Source organism: Neopelma chrysocephalum, unplaced genomic scaffold (genome assembly GCF_003984885.1).
Source record: "Neopelma chrysocephalum unplaced genomic scaffold, ASM398488v2 Primary Assembly neopelma1_42, whole genome shotgun sequence".
In the NCBI taxonomy this organism is placed as follows: domain Eukaryota; kingdom Metazoa; phylum Chordata; class Aves; order Passeriformes; family Pipridae; genus Neopelma; species Neopelma chrysocephalum.
The window spans coordinates 5477745-5493120 of NW_020897700.1; the positions used below are offsets into that span (position 1 = coordinate 5477745).

Consider the following 15376-nt stretch of genomic DNA (forward strand, 5'->3'; position numbering starts at 1 on the left):
TTTAGCTTCTTTTTATCATTCAAAGATGACTTTGTAGTCATCTAACTGGCTGTTAGATTTTTTTTTTTCTCCCCATATTTAATTTGGTAATCATTTGAAAAGTATAAAAAACACAAAGTCCAGGTTTAAAGCTGCTTCTCAGGCAGAAGTGCAGAATATTTGTCTGTAGAGCAGTCTCGTGAAAATTATTGTATAAGTGTTTCTCTCACTTTCTGTGACAGGTTTTTCTATTGAAACAAAACATTTTCACACATACACACACAAAGCAATGATTTTAAAAATACTAGAGACAGTCCAGAAAGAGGAATAGACAGTCAATAGCCTTTCTTCCTTCTGCAAGGCTGGTGAAAGTGTCCTAGATAAAGTATTGAAGTAGTAAGACTCTCCTATATAAAATCAATTTTGTTCCAAATAGAAAGTGTTTGACCTCTTCTAGACACATTCATTTTTGATGTGTCTATTTTACAATCTAATTTAATCCTAGTTATAACCGGAGGCTTTATTTTTTAAGGACTTTGTTTGGAAAGCTGAAGAAAAGTGAGCCCCGATCTTTGACTGTCTGGTATAAATGTGCCTTTGCTTCTAATTGCTGAAATCTGAAATCTATTCTTAGAGGGGTTTTGGAAAACCAATTTCTGTTTGTATTTGAGGTCAGTTATCTCTTAGTGGACAGCCACTGCAGACATCTTCCAACTTCTGTTTGGGTTTAGATGCCTCTCTGAAAAACAAGGTTTATTTGTCTGTTGCTTAGTTGTTAAAAGAAAGCATAATATTAGTTAAATCATGTGCTACTTGTTGCATTTCCTTAGTTTGACAGCTGAAGAATTTTAGGGATACTGCATGAAATGACAAGAATAACAAGCAACTTGGGATATTTCATTGATAAGATGCTGCATTACTATTTTAGCATTCTGGGAGAAGTTAGCTATATCATTGCTCTTCCTTTTAGGAAACAGTTTGGGTTTGGTGTTTTCATCTCTGAAAAAACATTGGATACCTACATTTTCTTCAAGATACTGATTCCACAGAGCAGCTTGCCTCGTTATGGGCTAAAAAAACTTTTCAGATAGCAGTAGTATATTTTCTGTTCAAAGGTTTGGCAGTGTAACACGAAGATATAATAATTTAGAACATTTTGTACTACCAAGTTTACATGTAAATCAGCTGGCTGGTAAATATACCAGAAACTCCTGACATATAAACTCTTGTGATGTGTGAACATAATGCCATATTATACTTTTGTAACTCTGAAGGTATAATTGTGCTCTTCTCTTCTTCTGTTCCCCCAAGTATGGTAACTTTAATTGCATTGGATACTCAAAATAGCAGTATTCATAGAAGAATTTACAGTGGAGTACCAACAACTGCACTCTATGCACCTTTATGTTTACAGTTCCTTTATGATGAATGGCAATGCCAATTGTAAACCAAAAATTTTATCATACATTAAAATTGTTTCCTTCTGTCTTTGAAGGTTACAGAAAGCAGATCAGACCTTGAAGATTTACACCTTTATGCAACTCCTCGGGAGCAACGGTTTCGTATGTTTGCCAGTTTAGAATTTGAAGGACAGCTATATATGACTCCACGTGACTTCATTCAGGCTGTTACAAGTGATGAACCCAAATGTAAGCAGGAGTTTTATAATGATAAAATTACTAGGGAAAATGTCAGCAGTGTATGTTATTTTTCCATTTGTTTTTGATTCCTACTTCTGTTTCTGACTGTAGTAAAAAGATACTGCATCTTCCACATTTTTATTTTTAATGGTATCCAAGTGCATACAATCAGTATCCTTGATTGCTACTAGATTGCAAACATCTGTATGCTATTAGTTTAACTTTCTTCTCCTAAAGGTCACAAACAGCTCAATAGTCATGAAAGACAGCAAGTTAATTTGTGTCATTTCCACGGACACAGTTCCTTTCAGAGCAGGCCAGTATTGCTGTAAACTCTTGCTTCCTCCTCTTTATAGTTATTCTATAAAGAGGCAACATACAAGTTCTCTAAACAACTTAGGATAACATTTTTTTGCAAACGTTGCCATCTTAAATTGTCATCTGCTGTCCTGTTGGGGTGTTTTGCCCCACAGAGGTTCTCTAACTATATCACAGCGTTCTAAATAACATGCTTTGACTGAGAGATTCAGTCCCCCAGGAGATCCACTTTCTACACTTTAACATTGCCAGAGTTAGTACTACGTGTTAATTAAATTAATGAAAAATCAACTATCAGCTTTAGTTCATTTATTGTAAAATCTCTGCTTTAAGTGTCAAAGAGTGACTGATCAGTAAGGTGATCCCTTTCGGCTCTAGTTTGATTTCCTGCCCCTCAGGTTTGCAGTGCATTGATAGCAGCACACAACTTCTGGGGAATGTGAATATCTTTGGTCAGGTGTGACGTGTGATCACTCACCTTGGGTCTTTCTTCATGAAGTCTACACCACAGACCAGTATAGAGAACAGTCAAAAGCAGCACTAAAACAGTCAGAGGAGAGCTTAAAGCTCTGTGCAGATGCTGGATTTTTTCCCCTTTGTTCTTCTAACAGTAATGAAACAGGGAAAGAATTTAGCCATGGCACATCAAAACTTCCGTAACTTTTGAATAAAGATATAATCTCGTTATAACAGTGAATACAGAGGATAGAGCTTAGATGGGGAAAATTTGCAAAACTTTGAAACTCTTACCAGAAAGCAAAATTTTTATTTTTTTTTTTTTTTGCTTTGCAGTTAAAAGAGAGGAAGCAGATTGCTTATCACACGAGTTAATACAAATACACATCGATGATTTATATCTACTTCCTCTGCCCAGACCTTCAAGTCTTTCTATTACTGTGGAGTTGGGTTTCACTGTGTATGGTCATGAAGCATTTGTGCTACATGTACTGGACATCAGTTAAACATTTGGTTTAACTCCATTTTATGACAGTTTGACTGGCTTGACCACACTATATGTATGGTTTGCTGTTAAAATTTTCCCATGCTAACGTAATTTATGCTTCCTTCTCTCTCAAAGCAAGTGTTCAGATTTTAAAAACAAAACCAAACCAAAAAGCATTTAACTCACACGGACATTCTCTTTATCTCATTGCAAAGGAGAAGAGATCTGAGATCTGAACAGTCAGGCACCCTTCTGAGTTCAGTGTAGCAAAACTTGTTTGTATCAAAATCCTTCCTGTGCATCCAGTTCACCCCTGAGACCAAAAGTAAAACTAACCTGGATGTTCTTTAGATTTTTAGACTAATATCAGAGACTACATGGCTGACAGTTATTTTAAGGGATTGTAACTAAGTAGAAGTGGATGACTTCATTATAGTGGAAGTCATATTGTCTGGGACATTTGGACAGAAGGCTGATAAATAGGAATAGGTGAAATAGATGACCCGCAGATTACCACTTCCAGCTTCTCATATCTGACTGGGATCATTTTAACCCTTGTAAGGTGCAGCATTGTCAAAGTACTGCTTTGTCTGCTTGAGCAAATCTTAATTTTCTGTCTTGTTCTATTGAAGACAGTGCATTTAAGGAATGTGTTTTTCAGAATAAAGTAATACATTCTAAATATCTTATTTTGTATTTTTGGGGTCATTGTATAAATATGTTGCAGGTTGTAAATAATTGGGTCCATTCAGGCTGACATAGTAGAGCATCTATATTTTGCATAAGAAAAAAAGAACATACACCTGGGAGGTTTTATGGATGAAGACTAGGAAGGTCTTGAGTTTTGTCAAAACAGAAAAAATGCCCTTTGAAGCATAATAATAGTAGCTCTTTATGTCTGCTTTATAGAAAAGCTAATAATACTAGACCTGAATGAGATTTGTGATGGAGTGAATGCGTCTATTGTGATTGATTTACTTTGGAAATCATGTAAACCCTACAAAAGTCAAGAGGGTGTTCACTTCCTTTTTTGATTAAACACTTAACTAATATTATAAGAGTATATTTTCTCTTATAAAGTGGAGCTTTTTACTCCAGGCAGTTATTATAGAAAATAGAAAATAAATGCTATAATTAACTTACTGCTGGTGCAGGCTTTCATTTGGGAAAATATAATATTTTTAAGAGTCAAACTTGATACATTTGTATCGGCCAGTTTTGAGAAGAGGAAATATATTTTGTTCCCTGTAGTGCTAACTATAGTAATTTTAGCCTTAGCTGTAAGAAGTATGAATATACACTTAGATCTTCACTGACTTGTCTAGAAAGAATTACGTATATAAGGTATGAGACTGCAAAATTATCTGATTGGAAAATTAGATATATATATTCTCAAAGTTTTTTATGGTAGGCATAAACATATATGGATTTGTATGGCAAATGAGGTCGTTTTGGGGAGTTTATTTAGTTTTCTGAGACGAGACTTTAATTGAATTTTAAAAAATAAAGTGAAAAGTATATGAAAATCTGTTAGCTTGTGTTATGATGTTGTTTGATATAACTCCCCCACAGTTGGAGTGGGATTTGTGGACTGCCTTGGTGCAAACCTTTACCAAGATGTAAAATTAATTTCAGTCAGTTTTTAACTATGAACTAATAAAAGACTGTAGTAAGTAGCTTCTGTATTGTGTTAATAATTAAATGGAGCATGGGAAAGGGATTTCTAATACCACAGTGTGTTTTGCTCTATAAAAAGGAGCCTTTACCCACCAAAAATTTATGGATTTGATTACATGCAATGCTACTTTTTGTACCCTTGTGAATTCTGATATTCACAGAGCCTTGTCTTAATATTTATTGCATCTGTGCAAATATTTGTCTTGAGAGGGTGGGGATAAACCCCAAGTTTTGAATTCTTGACTGGTTATGGACAACTCTTGTTGAATATGAGTATTTTCCTCTGTGCCTGGAGTTAAGATGTTAGGAAGAAAGGATCTGGTCAGTCTTAACCAGTTTTCAGTGCTAATGAGCAGTTCTGAATTGGAGCCCCTCTTCAGTTCTTCTGTTATAACTTAAAAAGAATTGAGCCTGACAGAGGCTGTAAAAGGAAGCATGAGTCTGAGTTACTAGGAAGGGCTGAAGAGGGTCTCAGTGCCTGGTGTAGTTTTAAGAACTTTTTGTTTCTGTGTTTGCTTTAAAATGTATCAGTGGTCCCTGAAGCAAGGGCCAGAATTTAGGTCTCCCTACAATCTGCATTGTAATACTACTGCTACTAAATAATCATTTCAGAATATTGAAACCTGAAAACAGGAAACCATTTCCTGTTAAATGTTTTAAGGATGTATTTTGGAGGTTGAAAGTCTTTCCTCTCACTGAAGCAGAGTTGGATTAAAAACTATACATCTGAATTGTTTCTTTAAAGTTAGGACTTCAGGTATGTATTAAGCTAATTTTTATTTAAATAACGTAAAGAGAATTTTTTTGGAAGCAGGTTGAAGGTAATATTCATGAAGTAAGGAAAATACTACTTTGTCTTGAAAACACAGTGTAATGCCAGTCTAATTTTTATGACATCACATTGGCAAAACTAAATGCTGTGAGCTCATGACTTTGTCTTTTGTTGCAGGTGCTAAAAAGTGGCGATCCCTTTCAAAGCAGGTGGGCATTAATTCCTGTGTTTCTTATAACCATATATTTTGAAAGTTACTTTCATTCAGTATGTAAACAGAGTCACAGGAGAGTTTAATTGCTTCATTGTTGTCACTTCAGAGTCAGTGGAATCCAGAATGTCTAAGATGCTTTAGCAGTTGTGCCTGTTATTTACTGACTTTCTCTAGCCTTTGGCAGTTCTTTCCTTAGTTCATATCTGCCTGCATTTCTTAGTGTCTAGGTGTAACAGGTGTATCCAAAACTGACTGAAATACTTATGCCACTCTCTCCCTTTTTGTGCTGTTTAAATGCCTCTTACTTTTTTTTTTCCCTCACATTTCTATAACTACAGAAGCACTCTGTTTCCCTGTATTTTAAGTAAAGTACATTCATATTCATGGGTTAAGTTTGCTTTAGTTCAGGTTGAGTGTTTTAAAAGAACATTTGCTTGGATTTTGTATGAAAACTTTACTGAAATGCAGGGAAACTTATCCTTGTCTTCACTGAACATGATCAGTGGTGAGTAATTTCAGCCACAAATACATTGCATTCATGCAGATGAGTAATACTTTCAATAATTGTGTGTGCAGAATTTATATGGTGCTTGAGTTCTTTCAAAATGATTGTGGCAAATGCAGTTAAATTAACTGGTAATTTGCTTGCAGTTTCTTGTCTTTTATATTGATTTCCTAGAATTTACTTGTAATGTGTTGACTACTTCATTAAATATTGAACTATATGCTTTTATATTTTTTAAATCTTATTTTTTAGGAACTGAATCAGATCCTTATGGAGACGCCACCAGTTTGGAAAGGATCATCCAAACTTTTCCGTAACCTTAATGAGAAAGGTGATTGATGAAAACTTATTTTCCTGAACCAAATTATCACTGTATTAATTTGTTGTGGTTAAAGTGAAGTTGTACTTTCATATACATCACAATTTCAAAAAGATAAAAAGTTTGTCATTGCTTTTTCCATTTTACAGCATGGAAAAATTCCCTTTAGTCTCTACAGTGTTTTAATGATGCCATCTTACAGCTATGATGCCATCTTACAGCTAGCCTCTTCAGGTGAATTGGTGTCTTAGAGTTTGTTAAACTGATGTTGAATGTTTCAGGTTCAGTTTGTTGCAATGAATGGTATATAGACAGAGTATTTTAATAAAGACACAAATATCTTTTTTTTTTAATAAGTTTAATAGTGTGATTTATTTCTAAAGACAGTAATGGTATTGTATATCACTGAATAAGCATTTTGTACAGAACACAAAGTGACAGTTTTAGAAATGCTATATGTCCCTTTAAGGTCTGCAGATGAGGGCTTTGATAGCTTTTAAAACTCACTATTGGTAAATGAAGAGCCAAGAGTCACTCCTGGTCTCTTTTTTTTTTTCTTTCTTAATAAGCTCTATCAAAACTTCAAAACCAAAAATATAGAGTGTAAAAAACAATGATGGCTTGTACAGACATTTAAAAGCTATTTATGATAAGTTATCTGCATATTTATTTGCTTATATTCAGAATGGCAAAGGTCTGGTGGAGCGTTTGAAACATTTTTAAAAGCAGCCACAAGTACTTGCTATAAAATAAAGACAATTTATGGGTGTTTACAATAAACATGCTAGCAACAAAATTCCAATCAAATGCAGCTCAAATTTATTAAAGGACTAAGTAGTATGAACCTACTCTCAGAGGAGGATCCTAGGCTTGACTCTCTAGTGCATGAAGGCACTCACTTTTTTTTCTCAATGTGCAGCCAGAACTCTAGAGAAGCAGAAATTGGCACATCTTTCCACTGTATTTCCATGTATTCCTTTGCTCTAGGCTGCTTTCTGTATAGTCTAGCTGACTTTTGAAATATCAATTGCATAAAAATTCAGCCTCAGAATCTCTTAAATCAATACATTATCAGTTTTTAAAAAACTTTTCTGGATGTTGCTTGCTAAGGCTGTAATAAAATGTCTGCAATATGCACAGCCTTGATTCAACAGTATCTTACTCCAGTTTTCTGCCAGAGAAGTTCTACAGAAGTTGATGGAATTAAGAGGACTCAAAACTGTTGTAATAAGCTGGTAAAATTAGTAATAAACTTTAGCAGTTAGATATCTTTTCAGCATGAAAAAGTGAGTTCCGTTGTTCAGTTGTATACAAAATATGATGGGTCTTAGGACTGATAATGTCATTCAGTAAGCCAGTGAAAGGAATGGGAATAGAATTCAGGTCTCCGTAATTCTAATTTAGTTTTTTTTTTTATTACTTTACTCATTTTATTTAAAGCATGCACATATGTCCATTTATTTTCCCTTGGATTTATTTAATTCAGATAAGCCACACAGATTTATGCCCATTGTCCTTAAGTTTTATTATGTTTTATCCTTGAGTGCCCTCCTTCTCCTCTTTCTGATCTTAGTGTAAGCTTTTCTTCCCTTCAATCATCATTTCAGAGCCTCTCTCCCATAACACTCAGAGCAATCAACCAGAACTATCTGTCTGCAGCTACTGTACACCAGTACAAACAAAAGGAGAGAATGCTTTCAAGGCCTTTTGTATTGCTCTCTTCATACTGTGATGGACTACTTGACAATTGCACTTTCTTCCTCTGTTTTACAACAAAGAAGGTGTCATCAAAAAGCCAAAAATACATATTTACATTTATTGACTGGTCATTAAAGAACGTTTTACATCACTGAATGAGAACCTTTGAGGTATCTGATTTCTGGATAGCAGGTCTTTGAAAACTAATTTCTGCAAGCTGCTGTATAAAATCAAGAAGATAAAGCATAAGAGTGTGTACTATTTAAATGCCTTTATTTAATCTTTGCCAATCTTCATTGTGGAGCTATGTGTAAATTGAGGAAAAGAGTAGGTGGTATTAAAAATGCTTAGTAACTTTCCTAACTAGATCTACTAGTAGTAATAAAATCTTGGTTGTGAAGACTTAAATTTGCTTTTGGATCAAAAGACGGGAAATGAAGTATAATGGAAGTAAAATCCACATGAATGATACAATGTTTTGAGTTTTAATTGTACAGATTTTTCAGTGTAAAAAAAAGTTCAGATGATTATTTGCATAGTTTGTCACACAGTCAGTTAAGTCAGATTTTAAAAGATATTTAAACATGCAAAGATTTGGCTGTTTTTGGAAAAACTTTTGCACCTGACTTGGACTGAAATCAAGGAGACAGCCAGCAACTTTTGAAAATCCCAGCTGATAGACATCTTTACTCTCAGGCATCTAAATACTTTTTTTTTTCTCTTTTGAAATAGTCTAATATTGTGGACTGACTTAACACTTCTGGTTTTGGAGGGCAGACAGAATCAATTTGTTAGAAATAAGGAACATGTTTTCCTAGTTCAGCCTCAAAGATCATTGGAGCTAAGGGCTTTTGGGGGAGCTGCAAGTCATTGTTTTCAGTTCTTACTGAACTGTAAGATGCTTCTCGTTGTTGCCGCTGTGGGCATTTTGAAAAGTTGTCTCTTTTTACCCCTTACTTCAGAGCTAGAAAAGCACAAGTACAGCTTATGGTACCAGACATAGTATTTGGGTATTGACTTATTTAAATTTTGCCTTAATCGCTTCTGATGAGAAAAGGAAATGCCATTCCACACTGTGATTCCCTTTTGACATCTTGTAAAAGATGAAAAACCTAGAACATGTTCCTTACAGGTCTTCTGAACGTAGAAGAAGAGAGAGTACAAATGTCTTTAACAGGCTTTAAAAATATTTAACAAATTACACATTTATTTACTAAGAGTTTTAATATGAATTTCTGGTGATTATTATGAAAAGGTTCATACAAGGTCAACTTAAAAGCCAAAATTTGTGCTTTCATAAGTAACACAAGACCAAATTTCTGTTAATGGACTTAAAAACCACATCTTGAAGTCAAGAACTGTATTCAAATGGGATGTATCAGGAGGGAGCACTGTTAATGTTCTCCAAGTAAGTCTTTTCATACTGTTAGTGTGTGTTGTCATGAACTATCGGTGGGGTTTTTGCAAAGAAAATTTAATAAATCATTTATATTAGCTTTTAAGAATCTATCCAGCTTCTGTTTAATGAGCCATTCTCCACCGACTGTAGTTGTTTATTTGCCATATTTAATGTACTCCTCCCCTAAAATACTAAAAAACAAACAAAAAGCCCCACACTCCAGTTCAATATTTTAGACAAATAACTCATTTAACAGGTTGAATACAGTTATATGCACACAAGTATGAATATGCATATACACACGTATATGCATAAATTCTCCTTATACATAGATTTAATGGTTTCAAGTTTAGGATATGAAGATAAAGTGAAACTAATATGACATAACTTTTTTTTTTTGTCTTCAGGTGTGATATCTTACACAGAATATTTATTCCTCTTATGTATTTTAACAAGTAAGTATTTTTGGAGAAAAAACCCTAAAAGATTCATTTTAAATTTCTACTCTCTGAATGTGTTGCTGTATGTTAAAATATTCTTACCCTTATCCCGCATATCCCAGTATTGAGAAAACATCATACATCTCTATGTCCATTTGAACCTCTTTTGCCCTAGTGGAATCTTGTGTTATGTTTATTTAAATGTTGAGGAAGCCAAACTATACACTTCAGCTAAAGCCCAGTTAAGAGCTTAAGTTTATTTTCTTGTTTGAAATTTCTATAAAATTTCAAGCTAAATTTGCTGACGTTCATAAGGGACACTGAATGTAGGGAGAAGAGAAGGATACCCATTATTACTTGTTTGTTTCACCTATTAGTAACATCAATTAGGTAACATCAATGAGACAATAATAAAATATAAAGTATTTATGTTAGAAAACAGTAACAAAATTGAATAATTATACTTTTATCACCCATAAAACTGAATTAGAATAGAGTTAGATTGAACTGAGCCTGATACAGACTTTGTTTTGATATTTTGAGATGTGTTTTTTGGGAAGGAGCAGAGAGTTTTATTTGTCTTTCATTTGTATGTAATTAAACCATTTCTACTAGATTCATAGTGGGTTTTCATCAGACATGATCTGGATTCCTGTTATGAATCAGAGCAGGAACTTGACCCTAAACTCATCTCAAACTCCAACTCAGTGGATATTCTTCTGTTACTTCTTTGTTAACTTTTGGCCATAATTCATCCATCTTTCAAATCTCTGAGTGTCACCAAAATGTTGCCTGAAGGCTTCAGTTCCTTCAAAATCCCCATGTTTCAGAAATAATTTAAAATTCTAACCTGGTCTCAAACTTCAATGTCTCTAAGCGTGTAAACAAGAAAATGCTGGATGTCTTTCTGCATAGCATTTATTTTGATCAGAAGTTGTTGGATCCTGTAACTTTTTTGCAAAATCTTTAAAAGTGTCTTTTTAAAACACTGTTTTTTAACAGAAAATGTATTTTCTACAAATCTGGTTTTGTAACATAAAATGGTTTCTACCTATGAACAATCTTAACTATCTAACCAGCCATTTCTGTGAGATATTATTCTTGAATATTTCATGTTCTATTTCTACTTTTGTGAGCACGCCTTCTGTTGGCATAACACAGGTAATACTGTTTTACAGATGTTACGATTTGCACTTACTATGTACACAAATTTACTGATGTAAATTAGTTGAGGGTATGCCTTTTATAAATGGACATTGAATAATTCCCTAGAGTTTTATATTTGCTTTCTTTCCAAGCAAATAAATAATTGAATGGGATTTTTTTTGGCAGAGCCACACGCAGGTTTTAGAATTGCTTTCAACATGTTTGATACGGATGGCAATGAGATGGTGGACAAAAAGGAATTCTTAGTGGTACGTATATTTTCAGATTTTGAAGTAATCTTGAAACAAATGTGATGATGTCAATAGTTATGAGCATACAAGCTATTCTTCAGTGAGTGCAGTTGTTTATTTGCCTTATTTAATATAAATGGTTATTATAATGTAAATTGAAAACAGTAGCTCCTTCTTACAGTGCATGGATGTGTTGTATATAGTGATTTTTTAAGCTTAATTCCAATTTTTATTCTGTATCTTTTTAATTGCTTCTACATTCAGATATAGTTAGGCTATTAAACTAATATAGCTGTATCAATTGTCAGCAGAGTTACTTAATTGCTATAATCATAAGGGACTTGCAAAAGAATCTTTTCCTGGGAGACCACTTCACTTTGCCATTCATTCTGCTGATAATTGCAAGTAAGCTGAAAATACTGATTGACATAATGGGACACTATCACCTGTTTTGGACAAGGTTTGTAATTAATTAAAACATATTGTACATATATCTAGTTCAGGTTCTCTAGAAACTAACATCTAAAATTTTGTGGATAGTGGTGTAAACTGCACTAGGCCTTTATTTTTTACTGAACAGGTACAGATGATTAATAAAATATATACAAGAATCGAATCAGATGCTCGTAAAAAAAGACATTTGCAGAAGACATAAATTTTATCTTCACAGAGTTTTGCGTAGTTGAGCTTATAAATAAATACAGTAAATACACATGAGAAAAAGTCCACTGCCATACTGAAAAAGATGGAACAAAATATAAGGAACAAAACAGACACATGGAATGTATTTAAGTGTCTGATCCCATTTTATTTAAAACAAAGACACCCTAATTTCCTGTGTGCAGTTTCATAATTCATTCAGATAAGCTATGCTAACCTAAAGAAAACAAAAATGTGAAAGAAAGTGTGCTTAGTTTTAAGGAGTGAACTTCCCTCAGTTCTCCTTTTCAAGGAAGTTACATCTGAGGTCTGGGGGCTTGTTTTCTGGTGACATAGCTTAAGCAGAACAGGTGTTATTTATTTTGGAAGTTGAAACCACTTGCAAATTGTGGCATGCTGATAACTTTTTGTCTTCTAATATTAAATGTACGCGTCCTTGTATGTGCTAATTCCTAATAAACATCTCCAATTGGAAGAACAAAATAGCAAGCATTGGATTAATTAACAAAAGGAAAAATAGACAAAGAAGAAAAAAAAGAGAACTTCTAATGATTCAATAATATAGAATGTGGTGGAATACTGAAAATGTTTTTTGTTTTAAAAAAAGGACTTCCATCACAACAGCTAAATGGGAGAAAATTAAATCAGGAAGCTTTGTCTTCCAGAAACTAATGCTAAAAATGAAATAAAATAAGCATATGAAGTGGAAAGTAAGGACAACATTTAACTATGCATATTGCATCTTTCTTTCTAACTATTTTTTTGTAATCCCCTTCACATCCTGCTATGTATTTATTGTCTGTCATGGTCCCTGGCAAAAAATTCTCCTTATATGTTTTCTCTTAGGAGACTTGGTGCATTAAAAAAAGAAAGAAGAATTTTCAAACATTAGATATACTGTCCTCCACTTATGATTGTATTTAACAAATTCATATAGATTAAACCTGAGCATAACTCTGCTTCATTAGTGTGTCAGTGACACTTGAAAATTAGTTCAAAACCTATTAAGTCAGAATGTTAGATCTGAAGTGAAAAAGATTGAAGTAGGTAGGTAGATAGATAATGTTTGTGTAAATAAAAGTAAATTTGAAAATAGTAGTTGAATCAGTGATGCTGCAACTGTGATAGAGCTGACCCCAGAGCATACATTTGGCTTCTGTACTCACCTTGAATATGATGCGTCATACCCTCTGTGCCTGGAAGCAGGAGGCTGTTCAAAAGATACCATTTGAACTTGGTCCAGCATTTGCAAAGTATTTATCCTTAGATTACAGGCACTTATCAACACAAAATTGGAAGTACAGTTAATACTATTCAGTTTTGCAAATAAAGAGCTTTGTTTTAGGATCACGTGTTGGGTGATTCTTGAGGAGAATAGTACATGTAGTGAAGAGTTAAAAAATACCTAATTTTTCTGTTAGCAGCTTTAGTGTTTTTGTAAACTAATTCCATGGTGTTTGTGCTTCCCTTTTTGCTTATGTAATAGGGTTGAGGTCAGGGAACAGACGGATTGTGTTGCCTTGTTACAGGAGATCCTGTTTTTGCTGCCTTCAGCAGTCAATCCCATTATCCTGTTTCAAACAATGTTCCTATGAAAGTACTCCTAGACCCTTTTTGAATTCACTTCTTTACTCACTGGTATCCTATAGCACCCTTTCTGAACAAAAGATCCATTTTCAGAAGTTTAGCAAGTGCTTTAATGATGTATGCAACAGAATCCTACTCCCTTTGCCTCTGTGGCAGGGAAAATACATCCAAGGATGCATTGCTTTTTACCAGTCTTTTTTGGTTTTTCAATTACTGCCACTCTTCGCTCCTGCTTGATGGCATGTCACTTCACTTTTCACAAGGGACTTTCTTTCTACTTCTCTCTCTTCATTTAACTCTTTCCATTGTTCTGGGTTGCAAACTGTGTAATACTCTAGGCCATACAGCTAGATGTCCTGTCATGACTCTTTCCTTGTCAGCATAAGTGACAGTAATTTGGGTGTGAAGCTTTGCAAAAAATTAGAAAAAAATATCAAGATCTGTAAGTTTATTCATACTCAAAAATAGGTATAGTGCAACACAAAATATTCTGGTCTGTATTTGCCTTATAGGAAATTCCAGAACACTGTAGTCAATTTTAGTAATTCATAACATGTTTTTTATAAATGTATTTTGCTACTTGATCGCTAAACGCTGTATTCTTTTGTTTCAATATTGTCATACGCCTGCAGTAAAGCTTGCTGATCCCCTTGTCTTAGTCATCTGCCTTCTCTGAAATAGTGATATCCTGAAATTTTGTTTGGAAAATTTCCTTGCAAAATCTATTGCACACACTTTTATGTTTCACATTCCGATCCCTGGGGAGCTGTGTGGATGCCATTACAGTATCAGGTTTTATCAGACTCTTAGTAGGTAAAATCGGGTCTTTGAAAGGACTGCCACAATTGTGTCTGTATGCCATGGTGTTTGGTTCTGAAAATACCATATTCCAGATAGGATGAATTTGTCAGCTGCAGTATTTATTCTTTTTCCAGCCCACTTAGAGGATAACAAATGCTACAAGTGACAGTACAATATTTTCACCTGCAGTTTTTTAAAAACTGAAGTTTACTGGTAGAGATCTAGGTGATATCATAGTTAATACTGCACTCTCTTGCTACGAAGAGTAAACACTGGGACGCTTTTTTCCAATGGTTTGGGAATATTAATAGGTGTTACTATAAATAAAAAGATCTAAATAAAACAGATACTTACAAAGTAAGATAAGTACAAACCAGTTCATACTCTGAAGACTTTACAAAAATAAATATGCTCAAGAATCTATGTTTGAAATCTTGTATTTGAGGTTTTCTCAGAAGTCATGTTTAAAGCTCTTAATCTTGAGATAGTTGTGAAAGGGGTATTTTACAAGACCTGAAGGTATTCTTTGAACAGACTTGAAAAAAAAAGGGTACTTGATAAATTACTCTTGAGTAGTAGTCTGTTGCTGCTGAAGGGGAATGTTTCACCCCCACCAGGTGTTTCTACCCCTCCCTTGTGCCAGCAGGAGTTAAGAACTGATCAGGTTGGAAACTAATGGTATGAAAAAAAGATTGATCCAGCTGACGGTGTAACTACACAGATACTAATTAGTACCCAACAAGAAAGACTGTGCCTTGAGGTGGTGAAAAAGGCTGGAACTCCCCCTTTTTATATAGGTCAGATTTGCTAAATAGGATGTTCTTAATATTGTACTCCCAAGTAGAATTGTTAGCCTTCCTTTGTGGAAAAAAATATTTCCTTTTTCCTTTCTGTGGGATGGTTTAAGTCACAGAAAGAACATAAAGGCATGACTATGAATAATAAAACATCATTGAAACACTGATATTTTAGTAAAGAGCTACATTTGAATCCTGTTTTTAGTTTCCTCCTGATGAAAGGTTGTTAT

The 15376-nt window shown here is 34.1% G+C and overlaps 1 protein-coding gene across 4 annotated transcripts in view; it reads left to right on the forward strand.

The window, feature by feature from the left end:
• MICU3 (mitochondrial calcium uptake family member 3) overlaps positions 1-15376 on the forward strand; it is a 53367-nt gene that overhangs the window by 9903 nt on the left and 28088 nt on the right. For all 4 annotated transcript variants that reach the window (XM_027676466.1, XM_027676465.1, XM_027676467.1 and 1 more), the window contains exons 2-6: positions 1475-1628; positions 5507-5538; positions 6301-6379; positions 9872-9919; positions 11237-11319. In XM_027676466.1, coding sequence (XP_027532267.1) covers positions 1475-1628; positions 5507-5538; positions 6301-6379; positions 9872-9919; positions 11237-11319 — 396 coding nt within the window. The remainder of the gene's footprint in view (positions 1-1474; positions 1629-5506; positions 5539-6300; positions 6380-9871; positions 9920-11236; positions 11320-15376) is intronic.